This window comes from Lolium perenne, chromosome 3 (assembly GCF_019359855.2).
Source record: "Lolium perenne isolate Kyuss_39 chromosome 3, Kyuss_2.0, whole genome shotgun sequence".
Taxonomy (NCBI): domain Eukaryota; kingdom Viridiplantae; phylum Streptophyta; class Magnoliopsida; order Poales; family Poaceae; genus Lolium; species Lolium perenne.
The window spans coordinates 212285415-212296570 of NC_067246.2; the positions used below are offsets into that span (position 1 = coordinate 212285415).

The 11156-nt window shown below is 47.7% G+C and overlaps 1 protein-coding gene across 1 annotated transcript; it reads right to left on the reverse strand.

Annotated features, from left to right (window-relative positions):
* Positions 1 to 3110: 3110 nt before the first annotated feature.
* LOC127343277 (auxin response factor 2) lies at positions 3111 to 9717 on the reverse strand. The gene is made up of 11 exons (XM_051369393.1): positions 9184 to 9717; positions 9008 to 9067; positions 8724 to 8906; positions 8548 to 8632; positions 8104 to 8194; positions 7858 to 8022; positions 5922 to 6041; positions 5745 to 5817; positions 4489 to 4648; positions 3549 to 4399; positions 3111 to 3480 (listed from the first exon to the last, which is right to left on the reverse strand). Exons 1-11 carry the CDS (start codon positions 9433 to 9435, stop codon positions 3415 to 3417), a joined length of 2106 nt encoding a protein of 701 aa, XP_051225353.1. The 5' UTR covers positions 9436 to 9717; the 3' UTR covers positions 3111 to 3414.
* Between the last annotated feature and the right edge of the window lie 1439 nt (positions 9718 to 11156).

The following is an 11156-nucleotide window of genomic DNA, read 5'->3' on the forward strand; positions in this document are numbered from 1 at the left end:
AAACCTAGCGAGCTAGGGAACTCATGAAGAAGCTAGGACGGATCACAACCAAGGATGTGGACGCTCGAGGGCATGGTGGCACAGCCGGGTGCTCACACCATCGACCACATCCGCTGCCACTCGTCACGAGGCCTAGCCCGGCGGCGGACAACATCAACTAGACAGCAGCAAATACCTCCAGCTCATATCAGTGAGATCTCGCGAGAGGAGGGGTCAAGAAAGAAAACCAGCGGAGGAACCGAGGAAGGGGCACCCAACCCCCACCGTCCATTGATGGCCGATGGCCTCCTCCAGTTGCAACAGGGTGGAAGGGGTGGCGGATAGGTGGTTTATGGGGAGGACTCCTGAGCGAAAACCTCTATTTACAGTTGCCGGTACCTACACAAGTGATGTCAGCAATGACATCAGCCATGTGCAGATTTAATCCTCACACAAAATTATGAAACAAAACTGAAACATAATTAAAATAAAAATATTTTGTGAAACATAAGATAGTGAAGTCAATAGTTTCACATTTATACCAAAATGTTTCACAATGTTAGCCATGTATCACCTTGGTTTCATAAAAAAAATCGCTTATATTTCAATTACTAGTTTAAAAAGTTTCACAATGTTGGCCATGTATCAGTTTGGTTTCACAAAAGTTTCACTTATATTTCAATTATTAGTTTTATAATAGACAAAATGTTAAAAGGCTGACCAACCTCAAAGCAAACTGGACAGTGGATGGGACGCCGGTATGTACCGGCGCCTATAAATTCGCTGCATTGGACTCCTGAGTGCCTCGACTAACCCAGAAGGCAAGGGGAAAGCATCCTCCTCAATAGCAGAATTTATAATTAGATAAATTATAAATCGTTGTTGCGTTGTTTCAAAAAACAAGTTATGAGTATTGCTGAGCTTTATTAATCCAGAACGAGTACATGCAATCAGCCTCAATCCTATTGTTTAGATTTTAAGTCCATAAACACCAAACTAGTTTCCTTAGATTCATCATTAAATATATTTTCTACTATATACATATATTCCATCTTGTAGATATTAGCACGTTTCTTCATAGACCCAGTCAATCCTTTTAAAGTTTGATTTAAGATAAAGCTAGAATTGCTAGTATTGTCTTTTGGTCCTTGCGTGTTTGACCCATTTTTTTCGATAAAGGGAATATATTAATATCAAAAAGATATCAATTACACCGAGCCTCTGCAACAACGCACCACCCTAATGGCACTACGGATACACACAGCCAAAAAAAAGAAAAGAAAACTAAGAAACAAAAGTCCCGCTACAGTATCTCGGGCCTAACAAAAACAATACATCCACCGCCTAGACAACACCTGAAATACAGACTCTCCAAAAACGACGCCTCCAAGAAGGGAACAGTGCTCTAACACCGTCGTCGCCCGATCAACGATCTTAGGTTTTCACCCTGAAGATAGTCCCCACTCTCAAAACAATGCCTCCAACAAGGTCATTGCCAGGCACAACCAGTTAAGGCCAGACCTTGGGTTTCCACCCTGAAAGGTAGGACTCTGAACTTCACCTGTGTTGTCGCCCCCACTATCATACCGCTGTTGTGAAGCCCGGAACACCAAGCAAGTTCCTCAACAGCGCGGAGACTTGAACCTCCCTTAGCTAGTCCTCCCCTCCGGCCTTCATGAACTTCTCTTCTTCCGACTTTCATCATGGATCCATAGTCACTTGTCAACACAGAAAAAGAGCTTCGCGCCGCTCCCTCCAGAACCAATCGGTCGGAATAAAAGCATGGGTGCGCACGACCGAATACCACCGATCCAGCAAACTCCAGGCATAAAGCACTGTTACATTCGCCGGCGGAGCCTTCCGGAACTCAACATTCCGGCTAGATCACGAGTCCAGGCCTCCGGTAGGTCTTCCTCTTCACGCAAGAGAGACCCTAGGACCACATCCTTTATTCAGGTCGGACCCCCACGTCGGCGACCATCCCGGGATGGCCACTCCAACCCTCCACCGGCGACTCCGTCGCCGGCTTCCAAGCATCTCCATCTCGCCGCCGGAAAGCGGTGATAGATCGATAGATCCACCACCACCAACCGCAGGCCGACCCTCTCCGGCGAAGAAGAGGGCCACCTCCACCGTCGTACCCAAGGTTGCTGCCCCGGGCGACCTCGTGTCGCGGGTGAAGCCCAAGATCGCCTCCACTCACCGGCGAGAGGCGGGGGGAAATGGCGCAGGCCATGGGCCTGGCCGCCGCCCACCACCAGCCCCTGCCGGAGTGCTGCGCAGGCCGCCGCCGCCCATTCCAACCGCGCCGGCCGATCCACCATGGGAGAGCCGACGGGAGAAGGCGGCGCAGCGCAGGCCACCGCCACCCATCCCATCTGCGCGTCCGCCATGCTCGAGGAGGGAAGATCCGGCCGCCGTCCACCATGCGTCGACGAGGAAGGGCCCCCGCCGCCGCCACGCCCCGTGGATCTTTGCCCCGGAGGCGCTACCGGCAGCGGCGGCGGTGGTTAGGGCTGGGAGGCTGGGAGGCTGGGCGTCTTCGTCTGTTCACGTCAGGTCGTGGCTTCGTGGACCAACTATTCCTCCCGTGTTTGACCCATATTTGTATCGAGACTGCCTTTTTTTGCTCAGTTTTTTCTTCTCAACAAGGTACTTGTTGGACTGATCAGGATCGGTGTCCATTTGAAGCACTGCTTTGTTTTTTTTGCATAACGAAACCAATCATTCATGAACATCAAGCTGTAACAAATATAGTTGCCAATTTTGATGCAAAACGATGATCATATGCATTCTGCGTGACACTTCATACGCAGCAGAAAAATGAGACCATGCTTTCTGTCCGATACTCATTTGCAATTATGGCAAGAAGTTCATGCATATTTTATCTTCCCCAAAAAGTTGGTGCTGAACACTACATTACACATTTACAGTTGTCAATAGAAATGCATATCATAACCAACATTAATATTAAAGCCACCCGAGAGGAGTACTCTGAGAACGTACTGCCAAAACACCTCTTAGTGAGAGTTCAGAATACCTCCCTAAATTTGAGGGTGCTACATATAGTCACCATAAACTCAAGTTGTGGTGAGATAGTACCAAGCAGAGATAATTGCAATTCAATGGTGTTAATTCAAAGAACTGCCTTCTCTTGGAAATTAAATGGTAGCAACCCAAACAAGTCACAAGATACAGCTTAAAAACATACAAATAGATCGTTCCAAGTAGATGCTGATCGAAAGAGAGCTTAAGATAGAGGTAATAACAATATTTAAATCCTAAAAGTGCATTAAAAATCGATAAACATCCTCAATACGTCAACCAGGATGTGATGAAACCTGAGAAAACATGGAAGTTGGTGGCAACCGAGGATAAAAGGATGAAATGGCCAGGTGGAGGTCATGCTTCTCCCCGCAGGATAGAGCAGACAAATCAGATCATCGTATCAACTGCAGAGAAGTCAACCGCCATGCCAACAGCAGGCATTTGCTGATGAACCTGGAAACAATTTCAGTTAACAAACAATTACACCATGAAGCTACCAAAGAATGTCATGAAGAACTTACAGTAGCACAACTATTGCCTAGTGATTTTGGCTTTTGTGGCTTTGAATGCTGGAGCTGAGGATGATAGTTTGCACTCTCACAATCCACTTCATCACGTACTCGAACCTTTTGTGTCAAAGAGATACCAAAGATTTTGCAGCGATTTGTGTGAACATCTGTGTCATCTGGTTCATGCTCCGCACCGCTGATGGGGAACTGTAACTTTTCAGCTCCCGTACAATTTTTGCCTGAAACAAGATGAGGCCAGAGAGGTAATGTATGATTGTTTCTTCCCATATCTTGAGTAGTCCTGACCGTAACATTTCTAATACTCTCATCCTTATCCAGGTTTCCATATTCAGAGCCAGGTATCCTGGAAGTAGTTTGAGGAAACATCAGCACCGATGATGGAGAGGATGCTTGAGGCATTGCTGGTGCTGTTGGCCCACGGTAATCACATCCTTGTGACGTAAGCCAATTATATGTTGCACCAGATGCATGGTTGCCATCAGCTTGGTAAAAGCCAGAACCTCTTATAACAGCATCAGACAAAGTTCCTCCTCGGAAAGGACGAAACACTTCTTGACCTTGCAAGACCTTTTGGAATCTTTGAGATTCCCCAAAGCCTGAGCAGTGGTAGGAAAACCCATGGTCTTCCGGTGGGGTTCTAGCACCAAGTCTTGGAACCCCCATGATGTTACTCATGTTGATAGAGCAACTCCGATCATCAGTGTACTGAAAAAATCTTGCTTCAGACGCTTGAGAAGCTGAATTAACAGTACCCTCATGGGCTTTAAAACCCAATAATTCTTGACCTTGCAAGACCTTGTGGAATCTGGCAGATCCCGCAAAATCCGAAGAAACACTTCCACCTACCAAAATGGCAAAAGGAAGAAAGTTCAGCAGGGGACAAACAGTACAGCAAATTAGCCTCTTTTTTTTACTTACAAATGCAACCTACTTGGAAGCAACACATCTGGATTAACTTGGGGAAGGCATGGCTTCAGCCGTTTTGAATGGGGAGTGGAAAGATGAGATCCTGAAACTGATCCAGTAAGCTCAATTTCCCAAGGAGATACCCTATTGGGCCGAGAGCACTCTACATCATCATCCCATCTCACCTGTCAAGTTGGCCGTCAGTCAACATAACACTGCAGAGCCTTGAATCATGATTGAAGGATAATGAATCTAATGGAAGCAAATATATCAAAGTAAATAACTAAGATTCATTGTTCAGAATAGAATGTAAAATATAATTCTAAATCCTACATCCTATACAATCCTGGAAACCAAGAGTAGAACATAACCCTTGTGAGAACTTCGCTAAGGCACATTAAACTTAGCATATTGCATGGCTTTAACATTGTTGGCATGTTCTGCCAATGGGAGTTTATTATCACCTTGAACTGAAACAAGTAATTGTCATTTCACATATGTAAAGGAAATTCATAGATAGTTTATGAAAGATCTGTTTCTTAGATGCATCTTACTACATCAATAGCATATATGCTGAAGTAAAAAACTAAGAGCAGAAGCTCCATTAGTTAATTTAGCAGCAGGTCAAGTGTACAATTGACCAGCTGTGGTGTTGTAAAGAATAGTGCAAGACAGTGTAACTTGACAAGGTTAAAAAGTGCACAGGTGGTTCTAATGTAGCAATTCCGAATAGCACAAACTGACAATGCTTCACTTTTCTTCACTAAGTCCAAGCAGGCAATCACTTTTTCTCACAAGAAACGATAGGATTTTTTCGCTTATAAATGCTTTGAAGTGCCCAGCGTCTTACCAAAAAATTGAAGCTGGATTACTGTAATTAGGTAACTGATCAGAACTTAGGACAGAAAACACAAAAATGTTGAAATCCAATACAGAGAACGACTAGGGAATCAGTTCCATTAAATTATAAAAGATAAAGACAGTTATACACCTAGAGAACACTATGAACATACATTCAAATAAACCAATCGGAATTTTTTGGCTCAAAGGTACTTTGTAATGTCCAGCGTCTAACCAAACAATTCAAGCTAGCATAATGTAATTCAGTAACTGGTCAAAGTTAAGACATGATACACAAAAATGCTGAAATCCAGAACAACTATGGAATTAGTTACCTTAAATTAATAAAAGATAAAAGACAGGCATATGCCTAGAGCTATGCACATACATTAAGACTAGCATTGTCACAAATCTGATGTGCCAAGCAAAAGGAGAACATACCGCCAAGCATTTCCACTTTGAACCATGCGACTTTGGGTCTGACTCTCTGATCCCAATTATTATCCCAGTGGACCTGAAAAACAATTTCCACACATTACCATGTGGATACTAGAGCAACTATGACATGTTGCGACCCATTCGCAGAAGATATTTTAACTATTGCACGGACATACATACCTTCTTTCAGAAGCATCTTCGTTTTCACATCTCAGTTTGAACCTCATTCCAATAGAAAAAGGTTGACTGAGGCTTCTCATGAACTTCCAATAAGGTATAATGAACTCATACTGACATAACCTGCAAGCCCAATGAACTTATTAGAGACAGTTACTGACATAATGGATACTACAAGAGAAAACAAAGAACGTATACAATTATATTTTTACTTCTAACTATCACAAGAATTCAAAAGAATTGTTAGTTCAACAAAAAAGAACTGCCCAAGTTGGACAGGAGAAATGCACGCATATTGAGAAATAAAGAAAATTATTACTTATCTGCATTTTTTCATCTAAGTGAGGGTGTGTTAAATTAATTTAAATTTTTTTCTTGACTTAGTTCAAAATGGGATATAGCACATCTGAAATAGTTCAATTAGTGCCAAACTAGCACAGCAAAACCATTGAATAGTAATAAACTAAATGTCAATTCCCAAATATGATATTCAGATACGAGGATATGACCTCACAAATCTGAATGGCTGCGCCAATATGCACTAGGCCAAAATCTAATGACCTTGAGGACTATATGTAATGAGATGATTTAGCATGTAGGAGGAAATATTATTCGTCCAGACCAGTGAAATGAGATACAAAATGTTCGATTTAGGTTAAAGCAACAAAGAACAAGAGGCAACTCAAAACTGCTTCCCCTCTCAATAAAAGCCGAGTTCTGATAAAACAAAATATGAGTCATGCAGTCTTTATGAATGGGTACTTGAAAAAAGTTAGCACAGGACTGACATGTCATAAAGTTTCTGAATGAGAGTGAAAATGGACTTGCCATCAAGAAACAAGAAACAAAGATCTGGTTACTATTTAAGATACGACAGCCGACACTTATTTCTAAGAGAACACGCCAATATTTTCTTATTATGGTCATGTATATGTATAACTTGTTCTAGGAAAACATATATGCAAATCTGAATGGCTGCATCAATATGCACTATGCCAAAATCTAATGGCCTTGAGGACTATATGCAATGAGATGATTTAGCATGTAGGAGGAAATATTATTCGTCCAGACCAGTGAAATGAGATACAAAATGTTCGATTTGGGTTAAAGCAACAAAGAACAAGAGGCAACTCAAAACTGCTTCCCCTCGCAATAAAAGCCGAGTTCTGATAAAACAAAATATGAGTCATGCAGTCTTTATGAATGGGTACTTGAAAAAAGTTAGCACAGGACAGACATGTCATAAAGTTTCTGAATGAGAGTGAAATCGTGTTGCTGTACACATGGACTATCCGTCCAATATTTTCTTATTATGGTCATGTATATGTATAACTTGTTCTAGGAAAACATATATGCAAATCTGAATGGCTGCGTCAATATGCACTATGCCAAAATCTAATGACCTTGAGGACTATATGTAATGAGATGATTTAGCATGTAGGAGGAAATATTATTCGTCCAGACCAGTGAAATGAGATACAAAATGTTTGATTTAGGTTAAAGCAACAAAGAACAAGAGGCAACTCAAAACTGCTTCCCCTCGCAATAAAAGCCGAGTTCTGATAATAAAAAATGAGTCATGCAGTCTTTATGAATGGGTACTTGAAAAAAATTAGCACAGGACTGACACGTCAAAAAGTTTCTGAATGAGAGTGAAATCGTGTTGCTGTACACATATGATCTGGGGTTATGGACTTGCCATCAAGAAACAAGAAACAAAGATCTGGTTACTATTTAAGATACGACAGACGACACTTATTTCTAGGAGAACACGTATCCGTCCAATATTTTCTTATTATGGTCACATATATGTATAACTCGTTCTAGGAAAACATTAGAGCTGTGAATTAATCCAACCTCCTATTTATTATGATTGAAAGGAGAGGATGTTATTGCAGACATCTGATACGATTATGAAAACAATCAGAAAAGCGTATACCTGGGATTGTAGTAGATGTGAAAAATACTTCTCGTTGCCACAGCATGGGCAACATTACCGAGACTACTATTACCCGAGGCGTGGTTACCAAGTGCAGGAAAAGGAGATACATTTTTCAGCTGAGCAGCTCTGCGAACCCCCAATCTAAGCACTCCATCTTCGCCTCTGGAGGAGAATGAGAAATCATTGACACATGGAAGCTAGATTAAGTTCCAATGAGTGGGATCGTGAGCTAGGAGTCATTACCGGAGGAACAGCACTGCATCCCCAGAGACAAGCTTCTTCTTGTTGACAAATGCACTCCATCCAGTGGTTAAAAGGTGCCTCCGTGGCTGGCCTGTAAAAGTTGGAAGCAAGACCTGTTAGAAAAACTCGGGACCACAGAACGATTTCTCAGGTTTTCTTCTTCAAGTTCCAACGGTCTTCATGGTACCAAGAGTAGTACGTCATGCTCCACGGAGGTATTGAAAGAACCTGCTGCTAACTTGGTATGGTATACCTCATGAACGAAAGCAAATGCAGAGGACCAACAATGTTAGTACTGCGTTTGTTTAGTTATGGGCATCTTAATATGAAATGCTGCATTCTATAACCTCCTACATCATACTATATCTCGGCTCAGAGTGACAGCTGCACGTGGACCACCTGCCTAACAAATAAGCTGAAGCTAAGCAGCAAATGAGGGTATACCTCGGTAGATATGGCGGAACCTCCAGGCGGTGCCGTGCAGATCCTTGGCCACGAGCTCCTGCGACGGCCTCTGCAGGCTGTGATCCTGCACTCGCGCCAAGCGAAAAACAGTCAACTGCAGAGCCAAAACTTGGAGGGACCAAAATCCGTTTCCCCGGGAAACGCCGCGCGCGTACCAGCGGCGGGAAGCAGTCCTCGGCGGCGCGGCGCGGCACGGAGAAGCCCCCGTGCGTGCTGGTGTCGGAGGCCGTGAGCGTCTTGCAGAACATGTGCGGGATCCGCGGCGGGAGGCGCTTCACGGCGTCGTCGCCGTCGCAGGAGCCCTCCTCCCCCTCCGGCGGCACCCGCCTCTTCCCTTCCTGCAGCCATCGACCTCGGATCATTCGAGCCCCATTGGCCAGTCGCAGATACGTCACCGTGGTGTATTCAGATCAGTGCGGTAGTAGGCTAGTAGGAGTACCTCGTTGTCGAGGACGAGCAGGGAGACCTGCGCGTACACCTCGTCGGTCGCGGCGTCCGCCTGCACAGCAGAACGAGTGTAAGCCAGCTCTGTCGGTCGGTCAATGGGCCGAACACGCTGCGCTCGCGGGACAGCACAAGCGCCAGCCAGCAATACGCGCGCGCGCAAGCACGCACCTGGAGATTGACGTCGACGACGCGGCAGAAGACGTGGGGCGGCAGCGCGGATCCGGCGGCCGCGTCCCCGAGGTGGTCGAGGTGGCCCTGCGGCAGGTAGACGACGGCGCTGCCCTTGCGCGGCAGCGGGCCCACGGGGCCGGCGCACGCGTGCCACAGCTCGAGGCACACGGCGCCCCTCGGCGGCTCGGCCGCAGGGCCGCCCTCCTCCTCCTCGTCCTCCTCCACGGTGTTGAGGTCGATGCCCATCATTGCCGCCGTCTGGCTCGGGCCGCGGCGCCTGTCCACGGGAGAAAACGCGGTCGCGAAGCGGAGCAGCGGTCGAGAGGGGGGTGGAGACGGAGTAGGTCGCGGCGGTGCGGTGATGGCGGGCGGGCGGGCGGTGGGGCAAGGTCACGGGCGGTTAAATGGGAGGCGGAGTGGGTGGAGAGTGGAGGTGGGGTGGCGAGACATGGTGGTGATGGCCATGAATGGCTGGCTATAGGGTGGAGGTGGTGGGGAGCTAGCTTAGCTAGGGAGAGGGCAGGGGCGCAGGGCTAGTGTGTTTTGTGGATAAAGCCGCGGGGGTTTCGAGCTTTTCTCCCGTCTGCTATGCTATGTTGACTGTCGATGCCGCAGAGGCGTGGTCCGAGAGAGTGTACTCATCCATCCTACTAGTAGTACTGTAGCGGTGGCAGTAAATAAATACTCTTGCCTTGCCGTGTTACTTATTACTACTGCTGCGCCTGTGCTGGTAACAGAAGCGAGGGCGAAGGTGGACGAGAGAGAGACAGAGCGCAAGGGGCGGGCGGCCGGTGCCACGGCAGAGGCGAGCGTGAGGCATCTCCACCCAGCGGCGCGACGCAAATGGTCACCTGTTTTCGTCGGCCCCGACTGGAAATACGTCTGAGCCTGTTCCAGGGGGCCGCCGTAAAGTAACCGGTCAGTCCGTGAAGATGCAAACTTGGTCCAAATATGCGTTAGATTTGCGTCCCCGTGGACGCTCCATGGTCGCGCCGAGTGTCTGCCGAAAAAGATGTAGGGCCCGCGCGTTAGTGGGAGGGAGGCCGATATTATTCCCGCCACTGGCCATTCCCCGCGTGAAATACCAAACTAGACCGGCGCGAGCAGTCCAGAAGCGATGGACGTCCTCGCCGCCGCAGCCACCGCCATGGATGCGGCGCAAACCCTCGCACCCGCCGCCGCCCCACACTCCCCCGTAGCCACGACCATAGCCACAATGGAGGTTGCAGCTCCGGCGGAAGCAAAGCGGGCCGCCACCGGCAGCGGCCAGGAGGCAAAGTCGAAGGCGGCAAAGAAGGTGCTCTTCCCGGAGGAGATAATCATCGAGGCCGTGAAGCGTCGCGGCCGGCGCAAGAACCAGAAGATCAAGACTGCCGCGGCCGCCAACCAGCAGGCCTGGCAGATGCAGATCAAAGCCGGCGTCGCGCAAGTAGCCCTCCATCCGACCTTAGCGGAGGGCTACATGCTCGTCAAGAGAGAGGGGGTCGCCGGCGTCGCTCCTCCGGCCTCGTCGGTGAGCTCGGTAAGTTCCCAGCTGCGTCCTGGAACTCCCGCTCCCTTGCAGGGTCACCCGGCATCGCGGTTCGCCTCCGGCCTGCCGCCGGTGAAGTTGACCGGGGCGGCGTAGCAGTTCAACGGGGCGGCGGTTCCCGACCTCAACCGGACGCCTAGAAGCGGTGACTCCTGCCCGGGCGCGACACAGAAGACGCGCTAGGTGCCGGAGGAGAGCATGCCACAGCCCCGCATCCTGTTCGACGAAATGGCGCCGCCTGCCCCGACGATGGACGACCCGGTACGTGAGCTCTGCCAATGTGTGCGAGTGTCGTGTATCATGTGTCTGATATCCGGTCATTCGTAGGACTATTGGAAGGACCGCCATGACTCGGACGACCATGCCATTATCTACGGCAACGGCTTCGTTCGCGGTGATCGGGCCGGGACTGGCCCGCATGATGACTGGGCAGCAACGC